The sequence below is a fragment of the Babylonia areolata genome, chromosome 6 (assembly GCF_041734735.1).
Source record: "Babylonia areolata isolate BAREFJ2019XMU chromosome 6, ASM4173473v1, whole genome shotgun sequence".
NCBI classification, from domain to species: Eukaryota; Metazoa; Mollusca; class Gastropoda; order Neogastropoda; family Buccinidae; genus Babylonia; species Babylonia areolata.
Genome location: NC_134881.1, coordinates 6,277,581 through 6,289,765, shown reverse-complemented (window position 1 = coordinate 6,289,765; position 12,185 = coordinate 6,277,581). Strand labels below are relative to the sequence as shown.

Genomic DNA, 12,185 nt, shown 5'->3' with positions numbered 1-12,185 from the left:
GTCGGTCTGGAAGCGACGAGAGCTGCTGCTGCTGGTGGTTGTCACGTCGAGGTGCATGTCCAAGGGTCTGTCAGTCTGCCAGGGACGGGAGCCAGGGTCGTAGTAGGGCGCTTCGCTCCCCCTCCTCTCCACCACGTCCCAGCGTGACGGCGGGGACTGTGATGGTGGTGGTGGTGGTGGTGGTGGCTCCAGCGACCTGAAGGTGTCAGCATCCCCCCTGTTCCCCGCTGCAGGGAGCGGAGGATGAGGAGGGCGTGGGGGGGCCACAGTCTCCAGGAACAGCAGCGGAGTAGCAGCCGCCGCCGCAGCAGGAGCAATGGGGATGGGTCGCTCCACCCGTGGTGGTGGTGGTGGTGGTGGTGGTGGGGGTTGGGAACACGTCAGACCGGTCAGCACGAACGATGGTGGCGGAGGTGGTGACGGTGGTGGCAGAGGTGGAGGAGGGACCGACAGCCCTGACGGAGGAGACCTGCCAGCAAACAGCCCAGGGGACCCTCCTCCTCCTCCTCCTCCCCCCCTCGAAAACGACAGAGGCCGATGCTGCATCTCGAGGCTTCTCCCAGCTTCCCCAGAGGGCAGGAACCCTCGGGGGGAAGGAGGAGGAAGAGGAGGAGGCAACAACGCAGGGCCTGACGACTCGGTGAGTAGAGCTGAAGCTGAAGAAGAAGACGACGACGACGCCACGGCCGCTGCCACAGGGCCGTAGAGGTGGGGGTAGAGGAAGGTGGAGGGCACCAGCTGAGAGGCCGTGGTCCCCGCGGGGGCTCCGGCACCGCAAGCCATGCTGCTGAGGAGGGCGCCCGGGGCGGAGAGGGAGGAGAGGAACTGGCGCTGCTGGGTCAGGGGGGGCGGGAAGGGGTGGGGTGTGTGGGGGGGAGACAGGCGGCGGGGGGACAGGGCACTGAGGACGGCACGGCTCTCCTGAAGGATGCTCAGGTTGGAGTGGCGAGGGGGTGGGGAGTGGGCGGAGTGGGGGTCCGGAGGGGGCAGGAGGGCCGCCCCCCCGCGTGACGTCGTCTGGCTGACCTCCGCCGCCACCACCAGCAGCGACGAGGTCCGGGAGTCGGCGGTCGGCAGCCTGGGACACACACACACATGGGAATTAATTTTCGTAATTATAGGTTCATTATAAATACATGATCACTCAGATCAGGTATACAATTAAAAAAAAAAAAAAGACATTAGAACTAAGATAAAAATCCACAATAACTGTCGATCGACAAAAGCAAGCCACACACACACGCGCGCACGCGCGCGTACGCACGCATACACACAAACACACACGGATATATATATATATATATATATATATATATATATATATATATATATATATATCCTCCTCTGCTCTTCTGATGGGTCACAGTCAGACACCGATCGTAATAGTGGTAGCAGCGGGAAGAAGAATGATGATGATGATGATGATGATGATGATGATAAATACTCATATGGCTCAAACTCTTTTGAGTGTCTCACATGAAACAATACACAAACGACACTACACATATGTACAATGGCATGCAACAGCACACGAAGACATAACAGAAAGAAAATATCCTGGCAAATAATTACGTAAAGATGTACGTTCGACCGCGCACGTTATACGCATTCACACACGGACAGCACACGCACGGTCCCCCACCCCCGCCCACCCCCCAACTCTAAAATCACTTTCGTGAATGTATGCTAGTCAGTCGGTGTCTGACTGTGACCCATCAGAACAGCAGAGGAGGCAAACTACTGTCCCGGCTGTCTGGGCTAGAACTTGGTTACACTGGAGACTGAGAGTCTCGCCCAAGTTACATTTGTATTTTTATCACAACAGATTTCTTCTGTGTGAAATTCGGGCTGCTCTCCACAGGGAGAGCGCGTCGCTACACTACAGCGCCACCCATTTTTTTGTATTTTTTCCTGCGTGTAGTTTTATTTGTTTTTCCTATCGAAGTGGATTTGTCTACAGAATTTTGCCAGGAACAACCCTTTTGTTGCCGTGGGTTCTTTTACGTGCGCTAAATGCATGCTGCACACGGGACCTCGGTTTATCGTCTCATCCGAATGACTAGCGTCCAGACCACCACTTAAGGTCTAGTGGAGGTGGAGAAAATATCGGCGGCTGAGCCGTGATTCGAACCAGCGAACTCAGATTCTCTCGCTTCCTAGGCGGACGCGTTACCTCTAGGCCATCACTCCACTCTCTCTTACATCCCCACTCTCTCGGCCAAGAGGGCTTCAGGACAGTCGGCACAGGGATGGTTTCCAAAGGTCTGCAGCACTAATCCAGTGTAGTTTCAGTTGCCTCCTAGTTTTAGAGTCAAAGTCCTTCAAAAAAAAAAAAAAAAAAAAAAAAGGACTAAGCCTTAAATGATTTCCAATTGCAGGGGAGAAACCACTGATCATGCAACTCTCGCTTTTGCTGTTGGCCCAACCGTAAGCCCGTGTCAGTCCCACTCTGTTCTACCCAGGTAAGCAGCCTGTTGTGCAAACGACCCCCGTGTTTGTAAAGCGCTTAGAGCTTGGTCTCCGACCGAGAATAAGCGCGATATAAGTATCCATATCAACCAATCAATATAAGCCGAGCGTGTAGCCATGAAATAACGGATCACCAACCAACCAACCAACCAACCAACACGTGAAGCAAAAAACTCAAACTCACCCAGTGCTAAACCTGGGCCCTTCAGCAGACTCGTGCCCAGGGCTGTATCGAGGCACCACGAGGGACAGCGGCCCCTCCAACGGGCCGGGCCCACGGGACCCCTCCTCCTCTGCTGGTGCTGGTGGTGGTGGTGGTGGTGGTGGTGGTAGTAGGGGACGAGGGAAGAAGGGGTAGGGGTGGCGGTGGTGGTGGAGGTGGTGGTCGGCCTCTGTCAGCACGTGCAGCAGGGGAGAGCGGGGGACTAGAGTGAGGGGGGAGGAGGGGGCGGGGGGACAGGTAAGGAGGGGTGGTAGGAGCGACGTGGTGGTGGTGGTGGTGGTGGTGGTGGCTCTCGCTGCTGCCGCCGGAAGTGAGATGATGCGCAGGCATTGCGACGCTTTCTCCTCCTCCTCCTCCTCCGTCACATCCGCTGATTCTTGCTTCTGATAAGAAAACAACAGAAAGTCATGAACGTGTCATTTTTTTAACCTGTAATAGAAAAAAAACTGTGTCAGTGTGCTTGTTTTCTTAAAAGATGAATACCAATAGCTGGTATGTGCTTGTTTTCTTAATTAAAAGATGAATACCAATAGCTGGTCTATGCTTGTTTTCTTAATTAAAAGATGAATACCAATAGCTGGTATGTGCTTGTTTTCTTAATTAAAATATGAATACCAATAGCTAGTATATGCTTGTTTTCTTAAAATATGAATACCAGTAGCTGGTCTGTGCTTCTTTTCTTAAATGATGAATGCCAATAGCTGGTCTGTGCTTGTTTTCTTAATTAAAAGATGAATACCAACAGCTGGTCTGTGCTTATTTTCTTAATTAAAAGATGAATACCAAGAGCTGGTCTGTGCTTATTTTCTTAATTAAAAGATGAATACCAATAGCTGGTCTGTGCTTGATTTCTTAATTAAAAGATGATTACCAAAAGCTGGTCTGTGCTTGATTTCTTAATTAAAAGATGATTACCAATAGCTGGTGTGTGCTTGTTTTCTGAAAAGATGAATACCAATAGTTGGTATATGTTTGTTCTCTGAATTACAAGATGAATACCAATAGCTGGTCTGTGCTTGTTTTCTTAAAAGATGAATACCAATAGCTGGTATGTGCTTGTTTTATTAATTACAAGGTAAATACCAATAGCTGGTGTGTGCTTGTTTTCTGAATTACAAGGTAAATACCAATAGCTGGTGTGTGCTTGTTTTCTGAATTACAAGGTAAATACCAATAGCTGGTGTGTGCTTGTTTTCTGAATTACAAGGTAAATACCAATAGCCGGTGTGTGCTTGTTTTCTGAATTACAAGGTAAATACCAATAGCTGGTGTGTGCTTGTTTTCTGAATTACAAGGTAAATACCAATAGCTGGTGTGTGCTTGTTTTCTTAATTAAAAGACGAATACCAATAGCAGGTATGTGCTTATTTTCTTAATTGGTTTAAATAATCTTTAATTATTCAACAATACACATGATTACAATGCAATGAATGACAAAAGAGCATCAACAAACTTAAAGCTTATACTGTGCTCACAACGTTGCACTTCAATTTTATCATGACGGCTGAAGAACCATATTTTGACTTGTATCAAATAACATTCATAAACAGTATTTTCTTAATTAAAAGATGAATACCAATAGCTGGTATATGCTTGTTTTCTGAATTACAAGATGAATACCACTAGCTGGCCTGATGAACACCAATAGTTGGTATGTGCTTGTTTTCTTAAAAGATGAATACCAATAATACGAATCAAGGAAAAACAAAAATTGAACCCAAAAGTTTGAAAAAATTGCAGGAAAATGAAGTTTCAAAAGGTGTTGGTCTCCTAAGAAAGCCATTAGCATACATCTGTATTTCGAAATGATTTGCGTCGTGGAAAGATTATCGCCAATGAAATGACACGAAGTAAAGTCACACCCAAAAGTTCAAAACATCAGAGTAAAATGGTGTTTCAAAAGACACATTGTGATCGACATAATGCTGTTCTTTTTGTTGCTGGTTTTTTTTGTTGTTGTTTTTTTTTTGTGTGTTTGTTTGTTTGTTGTTGTTGTTGTTTTTGTTTGTTGTTTTGGGGTTTGTTTTGTTTTGTTTTTTGTTGTTGGGTTTTTTTTTGTTTGTTTGTTTTGTTTGTTTGTTTTGTATTTGCTTTTTCGCTTGTTTGTTTTACTCTTATGGGGGAGGGAATGAGGTGCCGGGTGGTCCATGGAGGACAGCTCACAGACAGCTTCGAGGTGAAGACTGGAGTCAGGCAAGGCTGTCTCCTGTCACCTTTCCTCTTCCTCCTGGCAATCGACTGGACCATGAAAACATCAACAGCGGACAGAAGAAACGGAATCCAGTGGACACTACTTGACCAGCCAGATGACCTGGACTTCGCGGATGACCTGGCCCTGCTTTCCCACAGTCACCAGCAAATGCAGGACAAGACAACAGAGCTGGCAGCCACTTCATCACAAGTTGGCCTCAACATCCACAAAGGCAAGACCAAGATCCTCAAGATCAACACAGCAAGAGAGGACCCAGTCAGAGTGCACGGGAGCAAGCTGGAAGAGGTAGAGGCCTTCACGTACTTGGGCAGCATCATCGACAAGCAGGGTGGCACAGACGCAGACGTCAGAGCAAGAATCGGCAAAGCGAGGGCAGCACACTTGCAAATGAAGAACATCTGGAGCTCCAATAGGTTGTCGATTAGCACGAAAATCAGGATGTTCAACTCCAACGTCAAGTCAGTCCTTCTGTATGGAGCAGAGACATGGAGGACAACAAAGACCACCATCAGGAAAGTGCAGACCTTCATCAACAGCTGCCTGAGAAGGATCCTCCAGATACGCTGGCCCGACACTATCAGCAACGCAGACCTGTGGCAGCGTACCAACCAGCTGCCAGCTGAAGACGAGATTCGGCGCAGAAGATGGAGATGGATCGGGCACACCCTGAGGAAGCCAGGCAATAACATCACCAGGCAGGCACTGAAATGGAATCCCCAGGGCAAACGGAAGAGAGGAAGGCCAAGAAACACCTGGCGACGTGACCTCGAGGCAGACACCAAGAAGATGGAGCACACCTGGAGACAATTTGAAAGGTCAGCCCAGGACAGAGGACTCTGGCGGACTGTTGTGAGCGGCCTATGCTCCGGGTGGAGTGATGGGCATAACTGACTTGTTTGTTTTGTTTTTTGTTTGGTTTGTTGGGTTTTTTGTTTGTTTGTTTGGGGGTTTTTGTAGGCAAATTAAACAGTAAAACGAACTGAAGGTTAAAAAACATATAGAATTAAACATCGATATGTAAGTCTGACAAGGTAAGCCCCATCACAACCGTGATCTCAAGAGAGGGAATAATACAAGCGCCCTGGCCGTTCTCAAACAGAGGCAGCCACAAAAAGGTAAGATGACACGTCCGATTACACAGATAATTTGTATTTGTATTTCTTTTTATCACAACAGATTTCTCTGTGTGAAATTCGGGCTGTTTTCCCCAGTGAGAGCGCGTCGCTATACTACAGCGCGGCCACCCATTCTTTTGTATTTTTTCCTGCGTGCAGTTTTATTTGTTTTTCCTATCGAAGTGGATTTTTCTACAGAAGTTTGCCAGGAACAACCCTTTTGTTGCCGTGGGTTCTTTTACGTGCGCTAAGTGCATGCTGCACACGGGACCTCGATTTATCGTCTCATCCGAATGACTAGCGTCCAGGCCACCACTCATGGTCAAGTGGATGGGGAGAAAATACCAGCGGCTGAGCCGAGATTCGAACCAGCGCGCTCAGATTCTCTCGCTTCCAAGGTGGACGCGTTACCTCTAGGCCATCACTATACTGCAAATACACTTTGCACAGTGTCAGTCAAAGGCGATCGCAGAAAGGGATTCAAAATAGAAATCCGTCACACGAAGACCATGTCAAAAAATCCTGCGTCAACAGAATGACGCGAGCAGTGAATTCACGTAAGTGAGTGACCGATCACCAGATACGCTACGCACGTCGGCTACTGAATGGTCCACACAGCAAGCACGCACGCTCAAACCGTGATCCTGAAGTAGAGCCCTCTACTCCCACAGGGCAGAACCAATGAAGGTTTCAAGGTTTAAGGAGGCGTCGACCACAACGTTCATGCTGCTGCACAGTCTAAACCTTTGGTGACGTATGTAAAAAGGTTGTTTTGGCTTGTTTTGTTTTGTTTTTGTTGTTGTTTCGTTGTTGTTGTGTTTGGGGGGCGTTTTTTGTGTGCGTATGTGTGTGTGCGTGTGTGTGTGCGCGCGTGTGTGGGTGGGGGGGTGCACGCATGCGTGCGAGAGTGTGTGTGCGTGCGTGTGTGCGTGTGCGTGTGTGGGGGGGGGGGGGGGGGCAGGTGCGTGCGTGCGCGCGCGCTTGTGTGTGTGTATGTGTGTGTGTGTGTGATAGTCGTGTCCGACTACGACCATCAGACGCTCAGTTTGATTTTCCAGTCATACTTCGGAGCACGGGCGACAGCTGGAGCGGGAATCGAGCCCAGACACTCACGAACGCTGTGTTGGCAGATATACGTCTAAACCATTCTGCCACTTTCCTCCTTTGAGCAGCGCAGAAGACAGTCGCTGTCCCGACCATCTAGGCTTTGGGTTACGCTGCTTTTCAGGCATCTGCTTGGCAGATGTGGTGTAGCGTATATGGATTTGTCCGAACGCAGTGACGCCTCCTTGAGCTAGCGATACTGATACTGATAGGCTAGAATCGTATTCTAAGGGAGAGTGTCTTGCCCAATATTAATCCCCAAACTCTCGGCCAAGAGGAGTTCATGACAGTCGCGTTGAGCTACGATCGGCTTCGGATCCACTGTTGGCCGCCGTTCTTTCTCTGTCTCTGGACCTTGCAATTGGAATGAACTTACCCCTTCGCTTCGTCAAGTCTCCGCACTAAGCTCTTTCAAGTCTGGCCTTAAAACCAACCTCTTCCCAAAATAGCCTCCCTCCCCTGCCTCTTCCTTGTATTCAGTTTCACCAGTTTTAAAGTTGTGAATGCGTGTGAATGACTGGTGCGAAAGCGCTTTGATTTGTCTCTGCACAAGATTCAGCGCTATATAAATACCATTATTATTATCATTATTATGACCTCCCCCCCCCCCCCAAAAAAAAAAAAAACCAACTTGCGCCCAAGGCTGCAGCGTTATCAGCTGAAAAGTGCAATCTTGCCTCCTAGCTTCATAGTCATGGTATTTCACTAAAGACGAAGCTGTGAATGCAGTGGAGAAACTCTTGGCTGTACATCTCTCTCTCTCTTTACAATTGAATGTTTATGTATGTATTTGTATGTATCTGAATGTCATGTGTGTACTTCATCATCGCCATCGCCATCATCATCATCATCTCTCTCTCTCTCTCTCTCTCTCTCTCTCTCTCATATTGCACTTTTATATTATTATATTTACATACATTATTGTCATTGCATTATGATTATGTACCTTTAAATGTTTACTGTGCATGTGAGTGTATTTGAATGTCATGCATGTACTTCTATAACATTTTGTTATCCTGTGAGTATTTTGATTTCATTTCTCTTTGCCCTGAGGGCTGGATGTAAAAAATTAAAAAAAAAAAAAAAAAAAAATTTAAATAAAAATGTGCATGCTTATTCCACTTCCCTCATTAACTCACTCAGTACGGCCAGTCCTCTCTTCTCCTCTACACAGACCCCTCGGATGTCCAGTGGGTGTCTCAATGACCCAACATTTAGCTTCCCTCGTCAGAATTGTGGTATTCTTTGTCAACATTCACGTCTTCAGTATAAGAGCGTTCCGCTTGCAATATTTTGATGATGGTAATTGGGGTGAAACGCTGTTAACGTCGTCTCTTTCGCCGTTCGTATGGAGAGAGTTAAAGTTCGTTCGTTCGTTCGTTCGTTCGTACCTACGCCTGCCCCCAAATCACCGTAATGACCCACCTGCTGTGTGATAGTCCAGGGCCGAGCGGCCAAGAGACGGGTCCTTATCTGGACTGGACGGCGACCTGGCGGCGACCCGGACCAGCTGCTTGCCGTAGGGATGAGGTTCGAGTCCCGAAGAGACCCACAGCTGCGCGTGTGGGGACCCCTCCATCCGCATCGGAGTCGGGTCTGGATCTGAGGGGGAAAGGACACCAAACTGAAAGCGGAGTGGTGGTGGCCAAGTGGTAACGCGACCGTCTAGGAAGCGAGAGTATCCGAGGCCGTGGGATCGAATCTCACTCCAGCCAGGATTTTTTTTTCCACCTCCACTAGTCCTTGAGTGGTGGTCTGGAACACTAGTCATTCGTATGAGACGATAAACCGACGTCCCGTGAGCAGCATACACTTCGAGCATGTAAACAGAACCCTTGGTGACATAAGGGTTGTCTCTGGCAATATTCCTGTAGAAAATACCCACTTTGATTGTGAAATAAGTTCACTTGCAGACAGAAAAAAAGAAATTATATATATATATGTATGTATATATATATATATGGTGGGGGGTAGGGGGGGTACTGACACTTGACAAACACATGCTTTATTAACACGAGCGCGCACACACACACACACACACACACACACACACACACACACACACACACACACACACACACAATCTCTCTCTCTCTCTCTCTCTCTTTCTCTATGTCTCTCTCTCTCACACACACAAACACACACACACACACACGCACGCACACACACACACACACACACACTATCTCTCTCTCACACACACACACACACACACACACACACACACACACACACACCTGAGCAAGGTGATCGTCGACCCTCGTCCGCCATCCCCATACTCCCCTCCGTCTCCATCTCCGCTTCCTGCCTCAACGACGCTCGCTGCTGCTGCTGCTGCTGAAGATGGTGATAGTGATGGTGAAGATCAATTTGATGCAGATGCTGCTGAGGGTGATGAAGAGGAGGAGGAGGAGGAGGAGGAGGATGCCCCTCCAGCTCGCCCCGCCTCGACTCCGCGGCAGCTTCCTCGATGATCGTCGTCGTAGTCGTCGTCATCATTGTCGTCGACATCGTCTCTCGCCGCAGCCGCTCCAGCTCCAGGAGAGGAGGAGGAGGAGGAGGAGGAGGGCGGGTCCCGGGAAGGTCGGCGGCGGCGGGGAAGGCGGTGGAGGCCGGCACGGGCTCGCGGGGGATGTCGCCCAGCGGCATGTGGCGGTGAGGGTGGGGGTGGGGTTGGGGGTGGTGACGGGGCCGGTGCGGGTGGTGGGGGTGGTGGCCGTCGCCGCTGCCGGGTCTGAGGCTGGGCGCGTACAACTGACCTGCGTGCACGCACACAGATGGATGGATGGATGGATAGATAGATGGATGGGTAGGTGGATGGAGTGATGGATGGATGGATGGATGGATGGATGGGTGGATAGATGGTTGGGTGGATGGATGGATGGAGTGATGGATGGATGGGTGGATAGATGGTTGGGTGGATGGATGGATGGGTGGATGGATGGATGGAGTGATGGAAGGAAGGATGATTTATTCATTTATAGTCAGCTGCCTCTTATGAAAGGGTGTCAAAAACACTCATCATAGAAAGCGTAACATGCATTGTAGAAATGAAATGAGTTCAGCTAACACACACACACACACATACACACACACACACACACACACACACACACACACACACACACATATATATATATATATATATATATATATATACATATACATATATATATATATATATATATATATATATATATATATGTATATATATCTACTATATGTGTGTGTGTGAGATACAAAAAGACACAGAGATTTTGTGTTTGTGTGTGTGTGTGCGTGTGTGTGTGTATGTGTGTGTGTGTATGAATGAATGAGATAGGAGTGGGTGAATGTGTGCGTGAGAGAGAGAGAGAGAGAGAGAGAGAGAGAGAGGAGTGTGAAACAGAGTGAACTACTGATTGATTGATTGATTGACAGAATTTTCTTTAAAAAAGGAAAAGTAATGAAGAAAAATATGATTGTTTACATTCTGCCCTCAGTGCAAAGAAAAGCAAAAACCAAGAAATCAACGTGATAACATTAAAAGACGAATACTGAAACAGTGACAAATTTGTACACGTGCATATGTATGATAGTATGATAGTCAATCGTGTCCCACTATGACCACCAGAACAGCAGAGGAGGCAACTGCTGTCCCGACTATCTGGGCTAGAATCTGATCACAGTGGAGAGTGTCTTGCCCAAGTTACTTCCCCACTCTCGACCAAGATTGTTTTGGAACAGTCGGCGCTGGGATGGTTCCCGAAAGCCAGCTAGCACCCAAGGCTGCCGAACTGAGAACCAGTTCAATTTTGCCTCATCCTAGTTTGCGTCATAGTCAGTCCTTCACAAAAGATTAAGCTGTAAATGACTTCCCACTGTGATGAAGAAAGCATTAATGATGCAGCTCTCATTTTGCTGTTGGCCCAGCTGTAAACTTATGTCAATCTGATTCACGTGCACTGTGAATAAACTCATAACATTAGAGAAGTGAGTGAGAATGACTGAGTGAGAGACAAGAGTTACAAAGACAGAGAGAGATATACAGAGACAGAGAGATACAGAGACAGAGTCAGATAGCGAGAGTGAAAGAGAGTTTGATGAGAGAGGGAGACAGAGACAGAGAGAGAGAGAGGCAGAGACAGACAGCGAGAGTGAAAGATAGATTGATGAGAGAGGGAGATAGAGACAGAGACAGAGAGAGAGGAAGAGACAGAGAGCGAGAGTGAAAGAGAGATTGAAGAGAGAGGGAGACAGAGACAGTTAGAGAGAGAGAGAGGCAGAGACAGACAGCGAGAGTGAAAGATAGATTGATGAGAGAGGGAGATAGAGACAGAGAGAGAAAGACAGAGACAGACAGCGAGAGTGAAAGAGAGATTGATGAGACAGGGAGATATTGACAGTAAGAGAGAGAGAGTTAGACAGAAGGAAACATGGAGACAAACAGAGAGACAGGAGACAGACAAAGACAAGAGTGTTTGTTTTTATTTCAAGATACTGATACAGCTTAACCCACTCAGTACGGCCAGTCCTCTCTTCTCCTCTACACAGACCCCTTCGGATGTCCAGTGGGTGTCTGAATGACCCAACCTTTAGCTTCCCTCGTCAGAATTATGGTATTCTTTGTCAACATTCACGTCTTCAGTATAAGAGCCTTCCGCTTGCAATATTTTGATGATGGTAATTGGGGTGAAACGCTGTTAACGTCGCCTCTTTCGCCGTTCGTATGGAGAGAGTTAACGTGCGCGCACGAGCGTGCACCTGTGAAACACAACAGTCCTGTCATGGACGCTTTGCCGCTGATCTCAGCTGGTGGTGATGGTCTGAACAAGGTCTCCCTCATCAATCACAAGTTTTCAGTGTTTTTTTTGTGTTTTTTTTTTTTTAGGGGGGGGGAGGAGCGGGGGGGGGGGGGGGTGTTGTATTTTGAACAACAAAAATACAACAACAAAAAACAAAGAAAACAACGTCACATGAATTCTAGGAAACCAAGAAACAAAATATAAGCCACGGGCGGAAATAATTCTACTTCAACGAAAAAAACAAAGAGGGTGGAAGGGGCGAGGAGGCGGCGAAGGGG

The 12,185-nt window shown here is 47.8% G+C and overlaps 1 protein-coding gene across 3 annotated transcripts in view; it reads right to left on the bottom strand.

Annotated features, from left to right (window-relative positions):
* Positions 1-944: 944 nt before the first annotated feature.
* LOC143282699 (uncharacterized) overlaps positions 945-12,185 on the bottom strand; it is a 92,662-nt gene continuing 81,421 nt past the window's right edge. For all 3 annotated transcript variants that reach the window (XM_076588378.1, XM_076588375.1, XM_076588376.1), the window contains 4 exons: positions 9,361-9,882; positions 8,549-8,725; positions 2,654-3,075; positions 945-1,078 (listed from right to left, as the gene is read on the bottom strand). In XM_076588378.1, coding sequence (XP_076444493.1) covers positions 2,675-3,075; positions 8,549-8,725; positions 9,361-9,882 — 1,100 coding nt within the window. In that variant the 3' untranslated portion in view covers positions 945-1,078; positions 2,654-2,674. The remainder of the gene's footprint in view (positions 1,079-2,653; positions 3,076-8,548; positions 8,726-9,360; positions 9,883-12,185) is intronic.